This window comes from Colias eurytheme, chromosome 15 (genome assembly GCF_061535395.1).
Source record: "Colias eurytheme isolate Ceu_HAF_F1 chromosome 15, ilColEury1 Martin Lab GWU primary, whole genome shotgun sequence".
In the NCBI taxonomy this organism is placed as follows: Eukaryota; Metazoa; Arthropoda; class Insecta; order Lepidoptera; family Pieridae; genus Colias; species Colias eurytheme.
In genome coordinates, this window is record NC_142994.1 from 8037102 (window position 1) to 8064978 (window position 27877).

Genomic DNA, 27877 nt, shown 5'->3' on the forward strand with positions numbered 1-27877 from the left:
ACGAATCGAAAGCATCACAAAAAAACTGTGCCGCCCCGTCAACTAAAAGAGAATCCTGCAAGGAAACCTGCATTTTCAAGTGTCAATTTTTTTTTCCGAAGAACAACACCGTGAAATACTGAAAGATTACTGGAATTTAGGAGAGATCAAGAAGCTGTCTCGAGACAAGAACCTGTGATTTGTTTTGCTAATATGTTTATTTGATTAATGTATGACCGGGACCCGCAATAAAGATTAGTTTTTTTTTTTTTTTTTTTTTTTTTTTTTTATCGCTTAAGCAGGCACACGAGCTGGCGGGTCACCTGATGGAAAGTGATGCCCGCCGCCCATAAGCATTCGCGATGTTAGGGCCACCGCGAATGTGTTGCCGGCCTTTGAGGTGTAAATATGCCCTTTTTTTGAAGGTCTCCGTGTCGAATCCGTTTGGGAACACTGAGGATGGTAAGTCGTTCCACAAGGTTGTCGTTCTTGGTAGAAAGTGTCGAGAAAAGCGCACTGTGGTGGACCGCCATGCATCCAGATGGTGGGGGTGAAACTTTAATTTGTGGCGAGAGGTGCGATTGTGAAATTCAGCAGCTGGAATGAGTTCAAAAAGTTCCACAGAACAATCCCCGTTATAAATCCGGTAGAACACGCATAGAGATGCAACATCTCTCCGCAGTGAAAGTGGATCCAGCGAATCGGAAAGCTTAGGGTCGTCAATAATTCGGACGGCTCGTCGCTGAACGCGGTCTAATGGTAGGAGCTGGTATTGGGGCGCTCCGGCCCAGAGGTGAGAGCAGTACTCCATGTGGGGCCTGACTTGTGCCTTATATAATTGCAGGCGATGAGCAGGCGTGAAGTACCGTCTTGCCCTGGCGAGCACCCCTAGTTTTTTCGAAGCTAATTTAGCTTTGTCCTCCAAAAAACCGCGAAACTGGACATCAGACGTAATTTCGACCCCAAGGATTCCGATGCTAGGTTTTGCTGTGAGAGGGGTGTTCTGAAAGTTAACGGATACGTCAAAAGGACTTTTCTTGGCGGTAAACGCGCAGACCTGTGTCTTGGCCGGATTGAAATCAACTAGTTTCCAAATATTACTGAGATAAGCAAAATATAAAACAAAGTCGTTTTCCCCGGCCGAATGCTTGCCGTTTTGCAATTTTGATGCAGTTTTTGTTAACAGATAAAGTGATTCAAGAGGAAGGTTTATATGTATATTGTATAATAGCATCCATAAATAGGTGAATGAACTGTTATTTTTGACGTTTCTAATGTGATGTTGTAAATAATACCTACTAAGTATTTAACACATGAAAAAGTCTTCAGAAAAATCGATGGTATCAGGATTGCACCCGTGCGAATTCGGGGCGGGTCGTAATATTATAATTGCCAACGTTTGTGAGTAAAAGTAAAACAAAAAATATTAATGTCTGGTTATAATTGTATATTTTTTTTAAATGTGTATATTACTTGTATTTCAGAGAAAGTTACACAATAATTTCGCAAAAATATCTTTCATTTTGTAAAACAAAGTACAAAAATAAAAAGATTTCTACTACAGTAACACGTTTTAATTAAAATTGCCCATACATTTAGATTACTGATTATCAATAAAACGTAACAATACGACATAACTTGTAAAGTTTTAGATTTTTATTCAATTTTTTTTTCAAGAAAAATGATACATATCTGTTTGTAACGCAATACTGCATACTTTTTACAAGAAAAACGCAACAAGAAGGGCCCTTTCTGAAATAAATAATCATAATAAATTTAATAACCGACTTATTGTTCTGAATACAATTTGATTCAAAAAAACGATAACGTTTTAATATGTTGTATTGAGCTGAATAGTCTAAGCATAATAATTAAAAAGTTACAGGAATTTTAAACTTTCAAATGCGTTTTCCCAACAATTGAGATTTTGACTTTGTCACGTTATAGAAGCAAATGAGCGATATGTATATTCTATTTTGTATGCTTGGTATAAAACCTCAAACTTTCAATTACAAAATTAATGTAACACACCAGCAATCAGGTTCATCATTTAGTATTAATATAACACATAAACAACTCTACCTAGAAATTACAAAATTGCTTTCAATAAACGCGCTATCAAGCAACTTTTACTTGAATGATCATAAAATGAAATTTTAATCTGGTTTTCCTTATTTCGTGGAACTGGAACCGAAATAAACATAAAGAAATTTGTAGTGTTTGTGTTACATGGAGGTTAATGACCCGACTGACGGGATGTTTTTTTAAATGACTTTTTACGACGTTCTCGAGGATGCTGCAAGACACCTGACGGAGAAGAGGAATGTAATTAAGGGACACCTGAGCTTGGAATTGCGTTGTCCCTTAATTCTTAATAAATGTAATTCATAATCGGTTGCAAAATCCTAGCTGGAACTATTTACGAAACGCAAACGAATAACTAAAGAAAATATATTTTAAGCGGCTCTTTTTTTACAATCATAAAATCTAGTTGCTGTAGAGTGTAGTTAGTAACTATAAAATCTCTTAAAGATATACGAGTTGTTGTAGTTAAGATATTTATTTCATAACCACTAATTACTCATTACATTACCGAATTGAGTCAGATCTAAGATTTATCTCTTCCCTTATTAATGGAGGCCAGATGTGTGTTGATTGTCGAGATCACGTGAGAAAATAAGGAATACGTACTGGGGTAGATAACAGTAATGGCCCGAACATACTAATGATTTTTGCAGCTGACAAGAAATTCTGCTTTGAGTAAATCTTTTTCGTCTATTACTCAGGCGCTGATTCATAGTAACTTATGAATGCTTTATTCATTTATTATTATTTATGTCCTATTTATTGTTAGTAAGTAGTAATACGTATTCGAGCTGAAAAATTCACACAATTAGGTTTACAAATAAAAATAGTATTTTATATTGTATAAATCGGCCTAAATAAACGAAAATTTTTGGGAGTGGACATTGAGTTTTTGAATGGAATGCTAAAAAACATCGGAACTAGAGCACCAACTTTTGGAAAAAGTTCATTATTTTTTAACGTCCAGCGAAATAAAAATGTAAAAAGTTTAATGTTCTCTCTTGTCCTGTCCTGTCCCCAATTCTGCAGTTTTCAGGTAGATAATACTTGACCGAGATTTAATATTGATTGTTCTCGGGAATTGTGCCTTTTATCTTTTAATGTGCGTTAGTTTGTTTATTAATTATTATTTATTATGGTCACTAGCGTTGAATTAATATCACATGTAGAGTGTTAAAAAAAGATAAAAATAAACTAGATTGTTATCTTTTTCTAAGTTTTAACTTTTACCACATTCAAGAACTTTTTAATTTTAGTTAAATATAAAAAGGTTGTCATGGCATTAAGAAACCCCCATAACTTAGACTATTTGAAGTTTCTTTTGTGTCAACTCGCAGACTTACAGGCATTGTAAGCTGGAGAGCTCTACACATGTCGTGGCACTCGACGTCGCCTACGCAGCTTATAGCGATTCTATTCTTCTTACCACGTGGTGGCGTTGTTTTGTTTGTACAGCCGTGACTTAACAATAGTCCAGTCAGATTGTATTCAATATTATGCATGTCTAGGTTCGCAGCTTTAAAGTGAGAGATAGTTTGCATTATACATATTGTTCTGAAGATCACACTAGGTCTGAAGTTCTTAGGAATGTCTATAACACTGTTGTATTAACTACCATCGTAGCGATTTTTTTTAACTTAATTCTTATGTTTGGACGAAAAAGATTAGAAAATATAGTAGGTAATATGTACCACATATAATGATATAAAAGTAGGTACTATGTACGTAACATTTATGTGAGCAAGTTAATAGCATATGACCCATATTTTATATCTAATGTCCAATATTGTCGTCTCCACCAACATACTTCGCATGAAATCAAAGCAATAAAAATATATTGTTCTGACTTCTAAATGCCTTTGTTTTTATACTATGGATATATTGTATTCTCGCGTAAACAACAAAAGTAATAAACAGAGACAAGAGGGAATATTTGCCTATGTAATAAACAGTCGCGCCGTCAAGGAAATCGAAACATTAACATCCTTACTCCATCTCTCTGCAAATGAAAAGACAATTTATTAGCCGGGAATTTTATTGAATTTTATTGCATTTTTCAAGAGCCCTTTAGAGTTGTATTAAGAATTTATTACCGAGTGGTTCATACTGTGAATGGCAGGATATTATTTAAGTGCTAAAATTTCTTAAATTGAACTATGACACAGATTATAAAATACTAGTACCTTCTATCACTATGATAACATATATGTACGTTAAGACCTGCATAAATGTTCTTCCAAATCTATCTAGTTCTAACTATCGGGTTTATTATCAGATCGTCTAAAAATTGTTTTATAAACACACTTAAACAGTAGGTAATAGCAGTAGACGGTATGGCGCCATGTCGGTCAGCTATTTGCAATAATTAATGTAGTGTAACCTAGTTCTGTATACTTAGTACTTACCCACGACTTGCATGATGCGAATAAGGTGTAGCATGTGATTATTTTCCCGCGACTTTTTTGTATTTATAGCACAAAGACAAAACAAACATTTATACACTGAAAAAGTTCTGAGGATTTATTGGAAATAATAGTAGTAACATACTTATATCGCATGAAACCGAAAAGGAATTCTTTTTACTTTAAAATGCGAAGAAATAAGACATAAATAAATGATTTTATGATGTCTGATGTTAATGGATATCGTGAAGCAACATTCAAGACCTACATAATATTATGATGTTTCTACCTAATTTAATTTTGCTTTTATTCTGTTTGCTTGTTACTTCAGAATTCGTTTATTACTTATCATTATGATTTTGGAACAAACAATGTGATAATAATAATAACTACGTATGTACCTCCACAATATTGTATACGTATGAAATTAATAAAATATTAAGTAAAATACATAGTTAATAAACATTCTTCGGTTGCTTTGGGTCGACAGTTTATATAATTTCATAAAGGAATATTATGTGTAAAGCATGTTTTTGATTTAGATGTGATTCAGATATGTAGTCGCTACATTGTTCATAGAGTGGCTCTACACAGTTTGAAAACTTGTGTTGTTGTTTGAATTGATAAAATCACGAATTAAAGACGGATCCAGGTTAAAGATAAGATAAAAATACCTAGAGAGAAGAAGAAATACGACATTGTGTAATGGTTTTATAAATATAGCTTATTTACAAGGGAAGTTTGAATATAGCAACGTCGTATTTCTATATTCCAATTGAAAAATCGCAGTAATTGGAGCTTAACTGAAACAAATCACTGCCGGCCACGTGAGCTGCGGCGTGGCCATAAATCCAAATTGACACTAACTGGCTTATGTTGATCTGCCATTTGGGGTTCCACTTATGTTCAAATGTTGCGATAAATCATTTGCAATTGTGCCAATTTAATTGTAAGACAAACCGAGATTTTGTACGTGAACGTATCCTTTTGTGTTCCTAATTTACTTGTTAAATTCATAAATTCAATTGAATTGCCTTGTTTGTCGCTACCCGTACAAGCTTTAGCCTATAATTTAATAAACAAGGCTAAAAGTTCGGAAGTTTTTGCACAACTGAGCAAAAAATGTTGGCACATCTACACATACAAACTACCTAAGTACCTATAGCTATAATAATAATATAATAATAATAATAATAACCCCCCGTCGTATCCTTACGTTGCCGTCGTGGTGGGGCTTGTGAGCCTTAATGAGCGCTAGAGCTATGCCGGTAGAGTTACTCATGCCGGACAGGTCTAGGGTGAAAGGACTGACCAAGAAGGGTACACCAATGCTTTTGACCCAGTCACAGGCCAAAGGTATTTCTTCCTTCTTCCTCTTTAACCATTTTTAGTTAACTCTCTCCTTATATCATATTACTTTCTATCTTTTCAACATACTCTGTTACTGTATGATTCTCTTCTTCATCCATTCACCCAAGCCACGGTGGAACAGCATACGCCAAGGGCTGCGTGGCTAAAGGAGTGTTTAGTCGTTAGTATGCGAACTCGGAATACCAGGGAATCTTCCGTTTTAATTACCCTTACCGCGGTGAACGCAGGGCTCTGCCGCGGTTGACGATTATGTCCCTAGCTTCTAAAAATACAACATGATAACCAGGTCTAAATCAAAAAGGACCGCGCAAAGAATAGAAAGTGAAGATGTTGGATATAAACACGTTACATCCCCATCTTCTTCATCATCAAAATCACAATTATCATTATATTCATCATCATCATCATCATGCTTCCGATCTCCAACCATATCATTATCATCATCATCATCATCATCCAACTTAGGGCTAACGGATGTTGCACAGGAGGCAGAATCTGTCCAAGTACCTGTGCCCAACGTTAGTGCTGCAGAGGTGCGTAAAAGATGGAGTAAAGAAATGAATGAGTTCATCTTGCGCACATATCTTCTACTCACAAATATGGAATCGGACACTAATGCATACTTACCACCACTACACACTAAATTTTTAGAAAAGTATCCTTATATGGAAGTAAGCAGACAAAGAATTGGAGATCAGCGAAGAGCAATCATTCAAAAAAATTTATTACCAAAAACTACTATAGACAGGATTTACGAAGAAGTTAGAATAAAACTACAAACGAACAATAATTATCACTCCGCGCAACTATTATCGAACACGGGTACACAAATAGGGCAACGCATGAAATGGACGAAGGAATACAACGAGTCAATATTGAAAATATACTTAAGAATTACACAATTGGAATCTAATAAGACAGCGTATAGAAAATTACTACATGAAGAATTTATAGCTACACACCCGGAATTAGGTCACTTATCAGAACAACGAATAGCGGATCAAAGAAGAGCCATCATTAACAATAAGTATATAACGGACAACAGACTAGCAGAAATCAAACAAGAAATCTCCAATGAATTAAAGATCCAAAATAGAGAAAACAATTACTCACAGTCACTAGGTACACAGCCGCAGCAACAATTAGAAGCAGCAAATATAAACAATACATACACGAGCCACGAGGAAGAAAACATTCACACCGAAGAACAAGCCTTGTCTGGGGACAATACTTTACAGGAACTTACTGCCCCGATTTATAATACTACTGAAACTACTGTTGACCTGAACCAAAAAATAGAAAGCACCTTTCATGAAGCAGAACAACTCTTTGCTAACACTGACCCTACAAGTAGACCCTTCATCCGACGACAAAAGCTAACCAAAAAGTTCTCAACTATAGTACAATACATTAATACAACGATATTACCCACCAAATTGCACCCAGATATAGAGTTTAACACTTTACACAACATACTGTACTGTGCGGCGTGGACTGCGGCTAAGTGTAACGGGACAAAAATAGAACAGCAGTTGCAAGAGATTCACCACACACAAACTAAAAAAATCCCATCATGGCAAAAAAGACTCGAAAAACAGATTGCAGATTTGCGGGCAAGTATAGGTAGAGTTACACAATTTATAAATGGCAATAGAAGCCGAAGAATTATATCAACAGTCGAAACAATTAAATTGAAATATGCAACACACGCTCAGCACGAAAATAGCAACTCAGATCCTAAACACTTCTTGGATACACTAAAACAAAAATTAAGCGCAAAATCAGCTAGACTTAAACGATATCTTAAATGTACAGCACGTAAAAAACAAAATGCAATATTTATAAGTAATGAAAAAGGCTTCTATAGAACTTTGAATTCATCGGAAAATAACACAATAAATCGTAATAGTAATATACCTTCAAAAGAAGCATTACGTGAATTTTGGGCGAATATCTGGGAGAATCCTGAACAACATAGCGACAATACAGAATGGATTAAAGAACTGCAACAAGAAACTAGTGGGATTTGCGACATGGAGTTTGAATTCATACCAGCAGATATATTCATAGACGTTATCCAACGGACACACAATTGGAAAGCACCCGGTACAGATCACATACATAATTATTGGTACAAAAAGTTTACTTGCTTATACCCTTATATACACAATCATATAAATGCATTCATCCAATCACCACATACATTACCGACATTTATAACACACGGAATTACATACATGCTACCCAAAGATCCTGATGACACTTGTAACCCAGCCAAATATCGACCAATCACTTGTCTGCAAACATTCTACAAAATATTAACCGCGTGCATAAGCCGAGTTATTAACCAACATTTAACTAAATATAATATTCTGGCAGAGCAACAGAAGGGCTGCAGAAAGGATAGTCAAGGGTGTAAGGAGCAATTAACAATCGATGCTATTGCCATGAAGACTGCAACAAACCAAAAAAAGGATATATATTCTATGTTTATTGATTACCAGAAAGCCTTTGATTCCGTACCACATAGCTGGTTATTAGAAGTCTTAAATTTATATAAAATACATCCAGTACTCACAAATTTTCTAAAAACATCTATGACAAATTGGCAAACTGCACTTAAAATAAAATCTTCTTGTGAAACTCTAACTACTGAACCTATTCAAATTCAACGTGGCATCTTTCAAGGGGATGCCCTTAGTCCTTTGTGGTTTTGTTTAGCCCTCAATCCCCTTTCCCAACTATTAGACAAATCAAATGAAGGATTTTTATTAGAAAACAACAATACTCATTACAAATTAAGTCACCTTATGTATATGGATGACATAAAGTTATTCGCAGCAGATAAGAGAACATTATTTAAATTAGCAGATATCACACAAACATTTTCACAAGATATAAGAATGAAATTTGGAGTGGATAAATGTAAAATATTATCCATATCTAAAGGTAAAATAAGGGAGGATAACTATACATTAGAAAACGGAGAAATTATTGAACCGATGACTGAACATAATAGCTATAAATATCTAGGATTTAAACAATTAAAACAGATAGCTCATAAGGAAACCATATTAGATTTAAAAAAAAGATTCACACACCGCCTAAGACTAATATTAAAAACCCATCTTAATTCTAAAAATACAATCAAAGCCATTAATACTTTTGCCATACCTATTTTGACGTATTCATTTGGTATTATAAATTGGTCGAAAACAGATTTACAAAGCCTTCAGAGAACCGTAAATACAAATTTAACAAAATACAGGAAGCACCATCCGAAATCTTGTGTACAGAGATTAACGTTGCCGCGCTCAGAAGGAGGGAGAGGATTGATAGATATACAAAACCTTCACAATCAACAGATCCGGACACTTAGAAGCTATTTCCACACGAAATCGGAACACTCACTACTACACAAACACGCAACCCAGCTAGACAAAAAACTTACTCCACTCAACCTTCACGACACTAACCCTCAGCAAAACGAACACAGCGTAAGCATACAGCAGAAGCTCTTGGAATGGTCTAGTAAGGCCCTGCATGGTAGACATCGATCTCATCTGTGCCAGGCTCATGTTGATAGAGAAAAGTCGAATGAATGGATAAGAAGAGGAGATTTATTCCCAGAAACTGAGGGTTTTATGCTAGCCATCCAGGATGAAGTTATTGCCACACGAAATTACATAAAACACATCATAAAGGATTCTAATCAGACTTCAGACCAGTGCAGACATTGTAACGCAGGTATAGAAAATATTCAACACATTACCGGAGCATGTAAATCATTGGCGCAAACTGATTATAAGCATCGTCATGACCAAGTAGCAGCAATTATTCATCAATTCTTAGCTCATAAGTACAATTTCATCAAAAAAATAGAGCCATACTATAAATATAAACCCGAAATCATATTAGACAATAGTAATTATAAAATTTACTGGGATAGGACAATCATAACCGATAAAACAATTCATTACAATAGACCGGATATCACTGTACACGATAAATTTCAACAAAATGTTTACTTAATAGATATAGCTATACCTAACTCACATAATATACAATCCACTATATCAGAAAAATTAAGAAAGTATCAGGATTTAGCCATAGAAATCAAAACACAATGGAATGTGAAAACAGTCCACATAGTTCCGATAGTTCTGTCAGCCACCGGTATAATCCCTAAAACACTTATACACAATTTAAACACTCTAGAACTACCATCACACACATTCAACATGCTACAGAAAGCAACCATCCTTAACACATGCCGAATAACGCGGAAGTTCTTAACATCATCCACTTTATCATCAACATACACAATATAAAGTATTCCGTTGCACGCTTGGCCTAGGCCCGCGTGTAATGAGTATCCCTTTCAAGTAAAGGAGAAAAAAAAATAATAATAATTCATTTATTTCTTTCCAGTACATGTACAGTAACATAATAACATTAAACAGGCAACAGGTGTGGAAAGCTGGTGCCCATGGTAGGTGTAAAACCTGTAATATAGGTCACCAGGTCTCCACCACTCGGATGAACAGAACATTATAGTTTAGACAAATATGTAAGTAACTTAAAAATCAAATTACTTTAGTTACATTATCAAAAGAAAAAAAATATATATAAAATAAAATAATACAAAGAAAAACTAAAATTAAACATGCAAAAAGTGTACCCGGATGGAGTGTGAGTGATTGTGAAGATTGAGTGAGTGTGAAGTGTGAGTGAGTGTGAGTGAGTTTGAGTGCGTGTGCATCTGAAATCTAAATGTGAACAAATTAGATAAATGAATCTATAAAGGTCTCAGTCTCTGCATATGAAAGTCCCTTTAGCCAGCTATCAAGTAATATTTTCAGTTTGTGATAATTTAATGAATGTACAGATAGAATATTTTGGAGTTTATTATAAATGTAAGGGCCAAGAAATAAAAAGAATCTGTGACTGAACGATGTATTTAATCTAATTGTCGGAGCTATTATATAATTGCGACGCTCAGTAAGGGGATTATAAGGAGTGGAACTGTGTTGTTTTAAAGCGGTTTTAAGAATAAACAATTGGCGAACTGTTAGTACTTGAGATAATTTGTATAATTCTGCTGTTGGATATAATCGAGGCTTATGAAAGCAAACCTTCAACGCTGCCCTTTGGGCACGTTCAAGCTGAATTAGATAAGATTTATATGTACCACCCCAAGATTCAATTCCATACAAAATAACAGACTGGCACAGCGCTATATATACCATTTTCATAATTGAATTGTCAGCTGATGAGCGTAGTTGCCTAAAAATATACATAAGTTTTCGTATCCTAGTCCCAACAGTTTCTATATGCTCCTTAAAAGCTAGCGAGGAGTCAACAATGATGCCGAGATATTTGATAGATGATACTCTTTCAATAACAGCTGGATTCGATGGATTCGTGATAGAAGGAACCAAAATTTGGAGGTGATTAGTATCAGATATGTCATTGCGTATTGAAAAAGTTACCAATTTTGTCTTTTTAACATTTAAGGTCAGCAAGTTGTTATCTAGCCAATGTAAAACGGAGTTGAAACCTTGCTGTGCAAGATTATAAGTTTCGAGCCATGATTTAGACGAGAAAGCCAAAGCCGTATCATCTGCATAAGAGAATATTACACCATTTTGCAATCTAATATCACACAAATCGTTCACATAAATTAAAAATAGGCTCGGGCCGAGGATGCTGCCTTGTGGCACGCCATAAGAAATAAGGTGCTCGGAGCTTGTAAGAGATCCAATTTTAACACATTGAGTTCTGTTAGTGAGGTATGACTCAAACAGCGATAATTGAAGATCTCTTATTCCAAGGGCCTCCAGTTTAGACAGTAAGATTGGGATCGAAACTGTGTCGAAAGCTTTAGCAAGATCCAAAAACAACACCATACATTTTTTTTTTGTCCATTTGTGAAACAAGGTGATTTACTAAGTTGTTAACGGCGTCTGTGGAAGACCGATTTTTACGAAAACCATATTGATTAGTCGAAAGAAGTTTGCGAGATTCTAAGTAATTTACGAGTCTATTGTTTATAATTTTTTCTAAAATTTTGGACATAGCTGGAAGAATGGAAATAGGTCTATAATTTTCGACACAGTTCCGGTCCCCAGACTTGAAAACTGGAAGCACTAGGGCTTTTTTGAAAGCGTTAGGGAAAGTACCGGTAGTAAGGCATAGATTGAAAATATGGGTAAGTGGGGCAAGAAGAACTTTAACATGTTTTTTTAAAAAAGCAGACGAAATACCGTCCCATCCAGGGCAGGAGTCACTCTTGATACAATTAATGATATTCTGGACTTCATTGTCATCCGTCGCTAAGAGAACAAAAGATTCAAAGTGGTGAGCAGGAGCAACGTAACTATGCTGAGAAGACGGGATTGCTTCCGCTAAGTTTTTTCCAACGTTGGCAAAATAATTATTAATGGCGCAGATAGAGGTATACTCATTTTTAGATATTAGATAGTGAGCTGTAGATTGCGGTTTATTAGAATCAATAACAGATTTAATGACCTTCCACAATTGTTTACAGTTTTTGCCTGCCTTAGCAAATTCAAGTTTCTCATAATCTATCTTAGCTTTACGTAATAACGCGTTACAAAAGTTGCGATATCTCTTATAGGTCAGCTTCAATAAATCATCATTTGGCGATTTTTTATGTTTTTTGAAAAGATTATCTCTATGACGCATGCATCTCAATAATCCTGGAGTTACCCACGGTTTGATAGGCCTACGTCTACGGGGTAATGAAAGGGCAATAGAGCAGGATAATATAACGGAGGTGATAATTTCTATAAATACGTCTGCCGCCTGATTAGCATCTAGGGTCGAAAGAACAGGGTGAAAGTCAATTGAGTTTAGAGCAGAAGTTATTTTATCTTCATTTATTTTGGTGAAAAGTGAGTCATTTGCTTCTTTCCGCTTTTTTTGTGATAAACACAATACAATAGCGAAGTGGTCTGTAACAGTTGATTCCAAAACAAAAATCTTTGCCGGAGAACGAGTCTTAATGTTGGCATGGTCAAGGCACGTTAGTCCGTGAGTAGGAAAAGAATGGCCCGGAATGAGACCGTGGTGCCCAAGAATTTCGAGGTAAGATGATGTGTGACTGGATGTATTATTAGGCCTAATATCAATGTTAATATCACCAATCAACACAATATTCCGATAAGATTTTAGGTCAGCTAAAACTTTATCCAACGAGACTAGAAAATTTGAAGGATCTTGAAAAGCATAGGGTCTGTATAACGCTAATATAACTAAGTCACAGCCAATATATATAAGCAAACAGTTAGCTTCGTCAATATGAAATTCAACGATTTTTACATCTTTTATTGTGTTTTTATAATAAACTATAACCCCGTCGTTTTGATTAAAGTTACAAGAAGTTGAATGGGAGTAGTAGCCATCCAGATTTGGAATAATAGGATTACAAGATAGCCAACATTCAGATAAAATAATAAGATCACACGATACTTTTACTCTGTCTAGTAAAGTTACAAGTCCCGAAAAATTCGCCTTGATGCTACGTATATTTTGTGATAATATTGTAAGGTTAAGATGATTATTATCAGAAGACAGTAAGTGGGAGCAATCCTCAGGGGAGCAAGATATAGCTTCGTAAAAGGAGGTGTCGTCCAAATTATTTATGTAGTCATTAATCGCCGCGAATTTGAAATAAAAATATACACAATGTATCTATAACAAAAACCTCAAGACAAGACGCAATAATTTTAATAAAAATAAATAATTTAAATCGATATACAATATAAGTTTTAGTTAGCGGTGTATTATAAATGGTTTTAATTTTACGTTCCTTAAAAAATAACACTATATACGTTACATAAGTGACGAACACAGTAAGAATGCAGATGAACATAAGGCCGGAATAAAAATTTGTCACTAGAAAATAGTAATAATTAATCCTTAGGCATGAGTTTAAGACGGAAATTTGGTAAAATGCAATTTGTGTAACAAATAAATAATTTGGATATAAAATTATGTTATTCGAGTAAGATGAATAAATACTCACAAACAGGTCCAATAATCGATAGATTTTTAACATAAACTGTTTCAAGTTATAAGTATAGTTTATGTCATTTTCTGGTATCAAAAGTCTAGTGAGACGACATTTATCTTTATGCAACTGAACTTTGAATAAAAAATAATTAACGAAGAAATAACTTGACTTACCAGAAATATCATGATTTATAAAATTAAATCTCAAGGCCCCGTAACCGTTGAACACACATGATGAAGATGACTGAATTTTAATTTCCATTAAACACAAAGCAATTGAATAATCTATAATTGTTATATTTAGTATCAAAAAATAATCCATAATTAACTTTTTTGATTTTTTGCCAAACATAATATTATACCACAGCATTAGTGAAGAGATCGAAATCTGTTTTGGATGTTTAACAAACTGCAATACAAATAAATGATTTAATAACACTTTAGTGTAATATATATGTAATGTCACCACAAAACTATTGAAGGCTACAAATAATATTATAATGCACTCAAACTGTAAAGATAAACACTTGTTTTGAGTAATGAAGAAATTTATAATTTTACGATTTGTGTAGTTAAACATGGTAGTTGTATTCTCTGTCTTATATATAGCTATATTCGTAGGTTTCGTTGTAATTGAAATTTAAGTTTAAATTCAGAATAAAAGCGCATTGTTATCTCCAAATGATCTTTAAGTTCCAAAATTGATATTAGGTTGACCTTCTATCATATATTTAACCTTGTAATCATACATAAAGAGCGCATACAATCGAATCTCTAACTATCTCCATCGTTGCAAAATCGACAACATCCGCATTGCTTCCACCAGACCCCCACGTCCTCTCATCATGGTTAGTTGCCCCTTACCATTATAATAATGGCTGTGTTATTAAAATAATATATTTAGCTGCATAGAGCATTGTGGAATATAAGGTGGAATACCATGTAACTATTCCTAGTTCATACTATGAAATACAATGAAATTTCCTTACAAAAGGGAAATAAATACTTTTTATGGTAAATTAGATGTGTCGTGTCCCAGTTATACTTGGCGCCCACCACCATCCAAATAGGAGCATTAGCTACGGATGTGTTGCAATCCTAAAATAGTATGAGGAATAAGAATTGGATGTGCCATAGAATATAGGACGGTATTTTTCAAGTCTCTCATCCAGACTTAGGCATCTCTTACCCAGCTAGCTATGTTAATTTGTCAGTAAGTCTGTAATCATAAGATTCAGTAATATTTTTGTAGCTTAATTTCAAGAATAAATGATCCTCCAGTCTGTAGGGATCGAATCAAATAATTACAAATGATTGACGTGTTAATAAAGGAATAGATTGCAGGTTTTAGAATGCATGTATAACACAAAGAATGTCTTTACTGTGTTATTTGTGGCTCAATTTCGCTAGAGAGGTTATGTCCGGTCTCGTCGTCGTGTTTGCAATAATGGCAGTAGAAAATTGCTGCAGTGGTATCATCTAATTTGATGATCCCCTGTTCGTATCAAGAACAATTCAGTATGGAGAGCGCGGTTGTAGCAGACTGCGCAACATCACTCATAATAGTTGTTTAAAACATAATCTGTTTGAAATAATGCCAGTTTAGTAAGTGCTTAAGTGTTATAATGAAGATTACGGAGTCGGTGCCTAGTGGAAATGAGGTGGATGTTGTTAGAAGGTACTCTTTTATACATACATTTTTTATATAATATACCTTATCCATGCTCTTCTGGATTTATCGGTTAAATGGATGTTAACAAAGGTTTTATTTTTTTATGAAATGAATATTGATTGATCTTTTCTTAGTAAGGTTTATGGATAGTATTTTATTAAAATAAATAATTACCAAATGTGGCAGTAAATGATAAATCTCGACATGAAGTGGAACCCCTTGCGGTGCGGTGTAAGGATTTGATTTAAAAGCGATACCGTGTTCCTGTTAAGTTCACTTCGACTTAACATTAAGAATGAACAAGGTGTACGGAAAGCATAGAAGTGAAACCATTGACTCCTGTCCCTCGCCCTACTTCCGGACGTATCAATGTTATAAACACGGCTCGTCCTTAAAGCCGGGTCATCGACCGCTTACGTGAAGAATGCCTGTTAACAAGGGTGGCATGCAATTAAATTTAAAATGCACCGAAATGCGGACACTGCACGCAACCTGACACCAAATTAGAAGGCGACACGGTCTATTTTGTTCGCCATAACAGATGTACGGCAATGTGTCGTTTATATTCGAGATTCATAGCCCATTTTGTTGGGTAAATTTTAAATGTCTCTTAAGTAGGGTCGGGCATAAGCAACGTAATCGGAAAGGGTACATTTTTAAACCGGAGCTTTTATAGATGAGCTAAATATGGATCTTTAAAAACCATAATGTTTGCAATTATTGTATGTGTTGATGGTGAAGAACAGTATGTATCAAGTAGTAATAATAAAAATTAGTCCATTATGTTATTGAATTATCTTAATAGATAGTTAAAATAGGCAAGACATTAAGAAAAAGAGTAAGTAAGTTTTTTATTTTATTATTGTTCGAAAGGATATATTTTAGACGATAGGAAATTAACTAACATTACTATTTTTGGAAAATGAAATACTGATTCTGTCAAATTGCCTACCTATTCTATAAATTTTATAATTTACTCCCATCAATTCCCGGAAAAGCTCAAAGACCCGAACAATAAATATTTGAACAAAGGGAATCCAAAATTAAATTACTTACGAAGATCGGAAAAACGATCAAAATGTGATTTACTCTCGCTTTTAGCTGAACCAGTCTGAGTAAAATCGCACTCAATCCCTTTCAGAATTTTTTCCCTAGCGCTGAAACGTTCAAGTACAATAACTACGTTGAACGTAAAAAGCCAGTTACTACAGACGCCCATTGATCACCAGGCGGGCGGCCGGCGAGCTCTAACGAAAGGGAACGCTACGAAACCTACGCTTATTTTAACTAACCATGCAACGAACTAAGCAAAAGCTCCACTCCTCAAAACCAAACCTAACAGCATACGCAATAAAGTCCAATTTGAAAACCGCTACCAGCGCAGTTCAGCTTTTACTTTCGAGACGACATTCTCTAATACCAAATGTATATATCTAGTATGTATCCAGTAGTATTTGCGGGGTACAAAGATTAGTAAGGTTTTAGATAGCGTCAGCTTTTCGTGCGAGCGGATTTATTTGTTCGCATTAAAAGCTTTCACAGAGCGCGTTGAAAAACTCATGTATAACGAACTTTTATACTTTAAAACCATGCTAAATGACGATTTATGTGAAGTTGCTTTTAAAATCCTCACTATGCTTCACGTTTTTTAACTGTAAAAGAAGTAATGTATTGCCACATTACCTTTTAAAAAAGTGTCCTTAATATTGTTACCTATTTGCAGTTTATCAGAACATACAGCTGAACCATTTTTAATACAATATTCTTCTACAGTATAAAAGGTCTCGGTGATTCTTGTAAAATATGTATAACTCTATTAAGGGCAACTGGAATATTGTACTTGACATGACTGAGGTGACGAGGGTAACACAAATCTCTCTTGATATGATTATTTCACTACCATGTTAGGGATAAGAAAATAATCCGTTTTATTTATGAACTAAATACATAAGCTTAACCATATAGCAGACTTGGCGTCTCCAGAGCGCCGCGTCACAACACGTAACTCTTCCCATTTGTCAAGATTACATTTCGGAAATAAACCAAGCCTGAAAAACAAAGCGGTGTTGAATAAATGATTATTATATTACGTTCATGGTTCCAAAACGTTAACAAAAACATCAAACCTATCAGTTAAATCAACTTTTTAAAATAGCAGTGATAAATTTCAAATTAGCCAAGTTTAGATTTACATTCGCACATATGTTTAAAAACCGATGAAAGGAAATATTCGTTATGTGAGTCAGTAGATATTAATAATCTCACTTTGAGTTAATTCTTGTATACGATCTATTTAACGTAACATAAAATATAACCTAGAGTCGATTTATTGGCTTAGCTCAATATTATTGCAACTGGAATGCTTGAGATTCATAAATTCTGCTCCTCAGTTCATGCACGAAAAATAAAATTTATTTCCCGATAAAGTTCCTTGCCGTTTCGTATTGCTTTCATAAATCGATTTTACATGACATTTTCAGCACAGTTGACAGATATATACGTACATATTTTCAGTATAGACGCTTTGTTATGTGTTTGGTTTGAAAGATTTGTGAAAGTTGAATTTTCTACGTATGATATGCATTTTCTTTTTGAAAATACAAATTTTAATTATGAAAGTTCGCCATTTGTTCCTAAATTGGGCATTGTGGTGAATAAAATAATGAAGAGATTATCCATCACCATGGAGAGTGAAGCTTAATATTTTAATATTGCATACAAAAAAACAAAGTTCGTTCTTTATAAAGGAAAATACTCCTTTCCTTGCCATAATTCTCTGTCAAGTGGGGTGCCAGCTGCCAAGTAAAAAACGTGGCAGTGCCTTGTAATATCCTTCACGTTTAAAATTAAACACCCTTGTATTGAGAACATGCCGTCGTAGTATATTCAATTTAAATTATTTAGTAGGTACATTGTCACTGAATATTTTATCAATAATCGTGTTTTGAAAGACGTCGTTAACAGGCCCTGTGGGTAAAATCAATACGTCATGATTTTCAATTAGGTACCACCGTAAAATAGACAAAGGAAATTACAGCTAAAATGAAATAACAATATACAATTACATATTATGAATAAATTAATGTAACCGTACATAATCGAGGAACAAAAAGTATCAAAGCCTAGTCCTACAATAAACCGTTAACTATTGTTTTATTACCGTCATTATCGAATTTATTCATTATTGAAACTACTAAATGCCAGCGGATGATGTAGACAGGTTAATAATGTTAATAATCACTACGGTACCTACCGTTTAGTTGATTAAAATAAACGTAGCATGTAATCCAGGTAAACCATTTACGCGGGAACGGGAACGGAAATCAGACGCCGCCATATTGGATACGGAAATGGTATTCACGTCGCTTGACGATCTTCTGTATCGATTTAGTATTGGCATGCAGTTATATGTGTTTTTATAGTTATGGTTTGTAGAGAAGAAAAAAAATGTTTTATGTTAAATTCAATTTCCTACACCGAATATTTCTCTGATAATTTTGTTATTTCTTGGAAGTTGGATAGTTATAAATTCTCTATAATATTCGCGCAATAACAGCAGGATATTGAGCAGAAATATTCGAAATTAAAATTATAAACACGGTTTTAATCAACTTTAGGTAATTTTCATTGCATATTCAAAACAAATTCAAAATGTCGACTTAAAAAAAATGTTCAATTATTCACTTTAAATACGCCAATAAACAATATCAAACACAATATTATGTACATTAGGTTGTTAAAATATCAAACACATAAAAAATATGAATGCTATAAACCCAGTACATATACGAATAAATTTAAAAACATATTTTAAAATGTTCACTTTTACCTACGTAGGGTCTGCTGAATTAACGAACGCTAATGAAGCACGACCGTATTTATTTCACCAACCACAGACCCTCAATTTCGTCTAGTTAGTTAAAAAATTCAGTACAACTTTTACTATTTTATCTGTACTTCCATTTAACGAAAGTAAAATTTCGATTGGCTGCAATCTTGCAGCAATTAATGACCGGTAAGACGAGTCGTTAGAATAAAAAAAAAACAATAAAGAAAAAGGAGAAAAAAAATGGCGGGATTCGTAGATTTTACAAATTTTGAAAAAAAAAAGAACAATGTAACTATGTTTGTGGTATGTTTGTGGTTTTTGTGTTTATTAAGAGAATTACCTTTAAATATAACGCTATAGGTATTTATATAAGGAAAGTAGGTATACATGATGTTATAACGGACAACAGGATTTCAACATGTTTGTGTATGTATTAATAATTAATTATTTACTATAAATTATGGTAAAAGTTTCTAATTACAGCGGGCGATTCAAAACAATTTCGTTCAGATTATTTATTATAATTATTTTCATGAAACGTGAACTTTATAAAATATTTTTAGAGTGAAACAGGAACCTAATTAATCACGTTACTAGAGCGGAAAATTGTTCCATGGGTATAAGTACCATAGCGCATGCTTCTACTCAAAATGTTAGCAAATAGAATATTTTGACCTGGAAACTACGTTGTTTGCGGGTTAAGTGTTTGACAATTCACATTTACAGAAAATCTATATTGAAATCTATTGAAATAACCAAGAAGCTTATATCTAATACACTGGAGATTGCACTATGACCATTAACTTGTCACAAGAAAATATAACCTTGAATGACGTCAGTGTTGTTTTTTGTCTCTTTCTGTGGGTGACCACACTGGTTTGTATATTCAGGATTTTTCGAAATAGAAAAAACTAAAAATCATGGTCTATAAATAATAACGACATATATTTTTATCAGTATTTTTATTATAATTACTGGTCAACTTACAAGAATTATCACCTTTATACGACATACAATTTTAATTGGTAGAGAATGATAGTTTTAAATAACGCTTGATAACTTTTGGCTACAAAGCTTGGATATTAACCGATATACATCATTAACATCCTTTGTAAATAGCGGAAAGTTGTGTTTTTTATCAGATGCTGTTTACCAAATTGTAAGTTACTCAGATCTTCTTTTTAAACGCGTTGCTTCGACGGGTCAACTTCAAGCCAAAAACATCAAATTAAAACTGTTTATAGCAGTATTTTTTTTCTGGGTCGTAATCCTCAGTAATTTTACCCTTGATAGGCACATATATTTCTTTTTACTTCATTTTTTGGAAAGCTGAAATACGTAAAACAAAAAAATATTAGGTTAAAAAGTATAAATTTCAATGTAAAAAAGAACAAACCACAATATGTGAGTGCAATACCGATGTCGTGTGTTGTTTCATTACTAGTATAAAATTTTTTAAAATGGTGTTCTAAATGTTCATCATAATATTGTTTAGCAATATATTATCGTCGCTATCCGTAAAACCCATCATCATGGTTACCTTACTTGTTAAATTTGTTTGTTGAAAACTTGTTGAAAAATGATGAAAGTATTAGGAAAAGAACTTATTTAACATGATTGCTTAGTAAAATGATGATAAACTTGACGATTTTTGCCATTAAAATGATTCTTAACAGGTAAATGCATGAGTATTGAGGAATATTGTAAATAACGTAATTATACACTTGCCTGTGAAATTATAGGCCAGAATTTGGAGTCCAAAAACTTCTGCAATTTTTCACAATGCAATACATTATTAATATTCTGAAAATATTTATTAAATACGCAACAATATTAACTTAAATATTCGAAGCGACGCAATTTTTTTGACACTTATGCCATATTGTCAAAGTGAGAGTTGCTACAATTTTATTATGGTAACTACCCATAATCAGGGAGTATCGCTTTTTAATAATTGGTTCAGATACTTATTTTATTAAGCATAAATAATAATAGTCTCATCCAACAATGCTTCTGAATGACGTTGTTGGCAATTTATCAACAAACTCATGTACAAAAACTAACCTTTTGCACAGAATATTACAGCATACATAGTAGCCTTGGGAAAACTTCGTATTAACAGTGGCAATACCAAGTTAGGTGTGAAAGTGATAGAACACAACAATTTTCTTGTTACACGTCAAATGTTCATACCGAAATCTCCAGTGTATAAGATATAAGCTTCTTGGAAATAACATTGTGAAATTGAAATGACTGTATAATTGAATAGAATTTTGCATTGTCCAAATCGATGAATTAGAAACGTTATGTTTCAATTGTTTTATTTTTATTTTGTTTTATGTTTATTATGTCCCTTGCACTTTTAGTCTAAAAATTACTTTGGAATTTTAGAGTCCGTCGTATTTTCATGCCACCTTATGTCATTCGTGCATAGGTAGGTACTTTGCAAAAACATAGCTCACTTAATTCAACTTATGGAATCCTTTACAAAATGATAAGTCGGAAAACAATGAATAATCACTTCCGATTAAGAAAGTTCAACGTTAAGCATAAGTCATTTTCTATTGTTCCTACATTCCATTCAAAATAGATTATAGCTAAGGCCGCATTCAAGCAGGGCTCCCTGGCTCTATGCTTCATATTTGATTTATGACTTGAAATTTAACATCTTCATTTTCGGAATAATTATTTGGTATGGCTTAAAATGCATTAAAAGATTTTATCTAAAACAAGCTGATCGTTGGACCGGAATGAAGTAGGACACAAATTTAGTTCGTTAATCTAGGATCTAGGTTACAAAAATCATAAATTTATTTAATCGTCTACTTTTGGATGGTAAAAATGTAATATTTGCTGCATTCACTTATTTGTTCGAGAGCTTTGATTGCGTTTATATCGATATAATATAAGCTATCTTATAAAAATAACTTTTAATAAACCTATGTACTGTATTTCTACATAAATTATTTATAATGCAGACGTTAGGTATTGGTTATTGCAATAAGGTTTAAAAAGGGTTTAAATATTTAAGCATTTTATTACTATCGCTAAACCTGCTTAAATGGAATGTGTTTATTAATTTAGTAAGTAAAATAAAATATCACATAACGCGTGTGACGCGATTATGGGCATATTTTTATGAAAATACCTAAAAGATTTACATTGATATTACGTCGCAATTTTTTGTGAATATCAACATATTATGTAAATTCGTTATCACGGCGAAACATATTTCATATGAAGCACCATCAATTACTAGCAGAAAAATTTTCGTATGAGAATAATTGAATTGTCAGCATAATAAAGCATGAGGAGGCATTTAAGTGGACCCCCTCCTCATACTTTATGGGGATTTCGGTATCCATTGAACCATATTGATCTGAGTAATGGAATTAAGATAAAGATGGTTATTCAATTTATATTCCATTTGATGTTCCTTGCACTAGGTTTCTTGAATATACATTGGAATAGTTTTTCGTATTATAATAATAAATGAACATAATAAATGACAAACTTCTTCCATACTCTGGTTATCGCATGATACCTATAGATCGTTCGCTTTGAATATTTATTTTGCAACAAAAGAAACCCATGTGCAAAATGTAGAGCTTTGTTTAGATATTTAGGTTAATTTTGTTTTTATTTCGCGTTTATGACTTTATCTAGGAAAAAATAATATCGTGAGGTAGATCCAAAATTACCTAATGTTTACTATATATGTATAATAAACATTCTATTCGGGAATAGCTTTTTGCCTTTGACGTTAGTGTTCAAAGATTCCAAAAGTTCATTTTATGTGAGAAGTATTTCTAATTACACGGATACCTGAACGTTTTAATGAGAATCTTTGGAAGTTTTAGTTTTAAGGGTGATCGATTTCACGCATTTGTTAGATGAGATATTGATGAACTTTAATTTTATACATCATTAAAAACCAAGCTGGAATACCGACTTGTAATAATCTGTTTACTTGTTATTGTGTATTTGTTTACTTCTACTCAGAATATTATAAAAGTGAGATTGCGAAGATTAAAAAAATAGGGCACCCAGATGATTCACTATATTAGTCTACTTGATAAGTTGAAAATGGCGTAAACTAGAGATAAGGCTCTTAAAAATACGTGCGATAGCTCATTTGATTCGGAATGACGTCTAGAAAAATGTATCGGAAATGTTTATTAGCACACAAAAAATTGCAAAAGTTATAGGCAAATTAAGTTTCAAAAAAGTAGGTATTTCGTTTATTGTTAATAACTCCGAAATTATTAACATTTCAGAAATTTTGAAAAAAGATTCTTAAAGAGGAGGAAATTTCCAACGAAAATCTCCCGACTCCCGGAATTCTATCTCCATTATTTATAATTTTAATTTAACGCTGAAAATAGCCCTCCGCGCGGCATTTTTAGTTAGCGCGCGCGGCTTCAAAACCGAGCACGTCACACTAATTATTTTTTTTAAGGTATTAAATATTAATTTAAAAATTTAAAAAAATTATGGTGTATTCCGAACACTTCAAAGAATTTGCTCCCGTTGGAAATTTTACTTAAAGTTAATTTTTCAACAAATTAGACAAATGTTAACTAACGAAATTTTTTTGAACTTCCGTCCTTATTGCACATTAAAAAAAATGTTTAAATAATTGTCGGTAAAATTTTTCACTTCGTGGAGACCTTCATATAAATATCCTTAACAAGATCGCGCCATAAAAGTTTAAAAAATTTTATTACTTTGTTTATAATAATTTTTTCAAGTTAAGTAATTTGAACAAAAAACTAGAAATTTCTAGTTTTTTGTTAACTTGAAAAAATTATTATAAACAAAGTATTAACATTTTTTAAACTTTTATGGCGCGATCTTGTTAAGGATATTTATATGAAGGGCTCCACTAAGTGAAAAATTTTACCGACAATTATTTAAACATTTTTTTTAATGTGCAATAAGGACGGAAGTTCAAAAAAATTTCGTTAGTTAACATTTGTCTAATTTGTTGAAAAATTAACTTTAAGTAAAATTTCCAACGGGAGCAAATTCTTTGAAGTGTTCGGAATACACCATAATTTTTTTAATTTTTTAAATTAATATTTAATACCTTAAAAAAAATAATTAGTGTGACGTGCTCGGTTTTGAAGCCGCGCGCGCTAACTAAAAATGCCGCGCGGAGGGCTATTTTCAGCGTTAAATTAAAATTATAAATAATGGAGATAGAATTCCGGGAGTCGGGAGATTTTCGTTGGAAATTTCCTCCTCTTTAAGAATCTTTTTTCAAAATTCCTGAAATGTTAATAATTTCGGAGTTATTAACAATAAACGAAATACCTACTTTTTTGAAACTTAATTTGCCTATAACTTTTGCAATTTTTTGTGTGCTAATAAACATTTCCGATACATTTTTCTAGACGTCATTCCGAATCAAATGAGCTATCGCACGTATTTTTAAGAGCCTTATCTCTAGTTTACGCCATTTTCAACTTATCAAGTAGACTATATGATTACAGTATAATACTCATACTTATACACTTACTTAAAATTAATTGACGATTTTGTTTGGGTTTGCGAATTAAAGTATTCCAAAATGATGCACATTGATTAAAACATTGGGCATCAGCTCTTTCATTTATTGTAGCACGTTATTAACTAACTCTAGACCAAAATTCTCAAATGAATACCCCTTGCAGCTGCTTCTCAATCCCCGCGAACAACATGTCTGGCGGGTCCCATGTCTCCCGGGGCACGTTCGGCGACTCCGAGATGTCTGGCAGCAGCGCGCCGCCGCTCCCGAGCCCGGCGTCCGCGGGGGCTGCGCTGGTGTCTCCGGAGACCCTGAGCAGGCACAGCAGCCCCCCGCCGATACCCGCGCACCCGTGCCAGCCGGCCGCTTCGTGTTCCTCTCATCATGTGCATATGGAGTCGCCGTTGAGGTTTGTTAACCACCACTATATTGAATGAATGTAGTGGTAGTGGCACTAAATACAGGATTAGAAATATATAATATGTATCTATATATATGTATGTGATTGTATTTTCGTAATATATATATCTATATATGTATGTGATTGTATTTTCGTCTATTTGTTTTGCACATGGTGTTATCGCGCTCCATCTTAGGCGTTATCGTGATAAAGCAATCCTATGGTCCGTAGAAAAAAATAACACATTAAATTAATATTAACTCACGTGGAACTATAAAACTAGGACGTGTTTTAAGTTACGTTATTTATTTTATATTGCAATAAATAAAAACATGAAAATATTGTGTTTTACATTTCGCTGCCATAAATTATTATAATACCATACCTTAATAAATGGGTACTGGTATACCTGTAATATTATACACCTAAGTTTTGTCTACCGCTAAACTCGCAAACCAAAGGCGAAAACGTATCGTGGAAATTGCAGGTGTTTTATTCCATCGGAAGTTAGATTATATACCTTTGTTATGATTTCCTCTCGGTTTAACAGAGCATTTTGTGCCTATTTAACAAAAGTTTATCCTATGCTTTTTATTCTATTGTATTTAATTATTAAGTTTTATGTTTACTTTCTATAAAAGTATAATATAATTCGACTTACACTAAAATGTAGAGTCCGTTTAACAAAAATATATTTACGGAAATGACGATAGAAATATTTCTTACCCTACATTTGTATTCAAACTACAATATAACTTACTACGTGTATTTCTAAATAAATACGCTGCACTGCGGCTGACTTTGGTTGTATAGTGCACACTGTGGACTGAAGATGTGCCGTAGGATCTGCGGAAAACCATAACAAAGGACTATTACTTTGCATAAACTGCATTTCGCTTGCTTATTCTCTCTGGAAACATACAACATTTTACCAAGAAATCTACACCTACTTCACTATTTAATAATTAAAATAATTATTATGTAACTCATACGATATATTTATACCTGTAATTGTACAGGTATAAATATATCAATAGGTACATTGGTACATACTAATTAATTGTAATACGTCCCATTCTCCCAATATAGTAAAAAAAAAACAGAAACATCTGCTCTCAGAAAACTAACTATGTAGGTATAAAATTTATAATGCACACGTTAAATAAATTACTCTTCGCTTTTCCCGCTTTTATCGAATAAAAAATGTGAAAATATATATTATAATAATATTTTAAAACTGTAGACAAAGGCGTTATACGATCATAAAGTAAGCAGTGCCAAACAAGTATTAGAATATGATACTCAATGAGATTAGTATCGAAATGTATCGGGTTTCCACAATATCCAGACAGGATGGAAAATGGCGGACTATAAATTACAGGGACGGTCTAGGTTTCATAACTATGCTTTTAGGTACGTGTTGCTATTTAAATGGTTTCATAAATCGATGGTAAATTGTTGGCTTATTGGCTATGTTTTTTGCGTATGGTGTATACTGATAAATCGAAATGAAGATATTCATATATATTTATAAATCACACCTCGGAGAGTTTTAATTTACATTTCTACAAACTACTAAATTACTACTGAGCCGTATGTACATCATGTTGGGTTAGCAGTCAATTAAATATTTTAGTGTATTTTTTTAAAATCAAATTACCTCCTAAAAATATACAAACCAGAATGAACAATAGAACAATTTTGTCTATGTAATACACAAATTTTATCAATTTAACAAGGGAAAAGTTTCCTTTGTGCTCAAATAGGTTTGTAACAAAACGGAAGTCCAATGCGGGCTCGTATTACGTACATATAGTCACTTCGAAAAGCTAGATTCGTATTAAACCTTCATATGAATATATATAAGTTTTGTTATGTATTTTACTATTTTATTTAGATTAGAAATATTTTTGATTAAATGAGAAAAAGTCTCTCAAGATGGGTCCTGCATTACTGATAGTTCTCAAGAAGTAAATTTCTTTGCTCCATATCCAACGAAGTAAGTAAATTTAATTAAAAATAGATTTCAATACACATCTTCGAAATCTCATTAAATTGTTCCATAAAAGGAAATATCTTTTATTTAACAGATAATATGAGGTGGAGATCTAAGGTAAAGGAATTAAGAAGGCGGTACTGCTAACAATGCTTCGCCTATTATGAGAGAGTAATAAAAGAGTAAATAAATTTATTTCTCCTGTGGCACTTGAATGGAGTGCGGTTTCTGTATGAGATTTATAGGCTGAATGTCGTAAATTCAATGTAGGATTTAGTGAAGCAAGTGTGGTCGAGCTATTGGCATTAATTTGATGCGATTTTGTGCTCTTGGATTTAGTCGGATTTAAATACGCTGAGTCGTCTTAGGAATATGATGGATAGCGAAGCATTTACAGTGGCTTATAGTCTATCTTCTGTTTAGAATATTGTTTGTTAACTTTGAATGTTGGTTAAATAGTTGTAGTCCATTAGGTATACATTGTAACTAAATTTAAATAGTAAGAAAGTTGTGTTAGTGACATAATCCATGAAATTTTGTTGAAAAATTTTGAGTGCTGAATAGTGATTAATCTAAAACTGAGAGCAAAGCTACTTA

At 33.3% G+C, this 27877-nt stretch overlaps 1 protein-coding gene across 2 annotated transcripts in view; it reads left to right on the forward strand.

Moving 5' to 3' along the window:
- Nucleotides 1-27877, forward strand: part of OtopLc (proton channel otopetrin-like c) — a 58940-nt gene that overhangs the window by 12907 nt on the left and 18156 nt on the right. For both annotated transcript variants that reach the window (XM_090110507.1, XM_090110508.1), the window contains exon 3: nucleotides 25051-25293. In XM_090110507.1, coding sequence (XP_089966633.1) covers nucleotides 25051-25293 — 243 coding nt within the window. The remainder of the gene's footprint in view (nucleotides 1-25050; nucleotides 25294-27877) is intronic.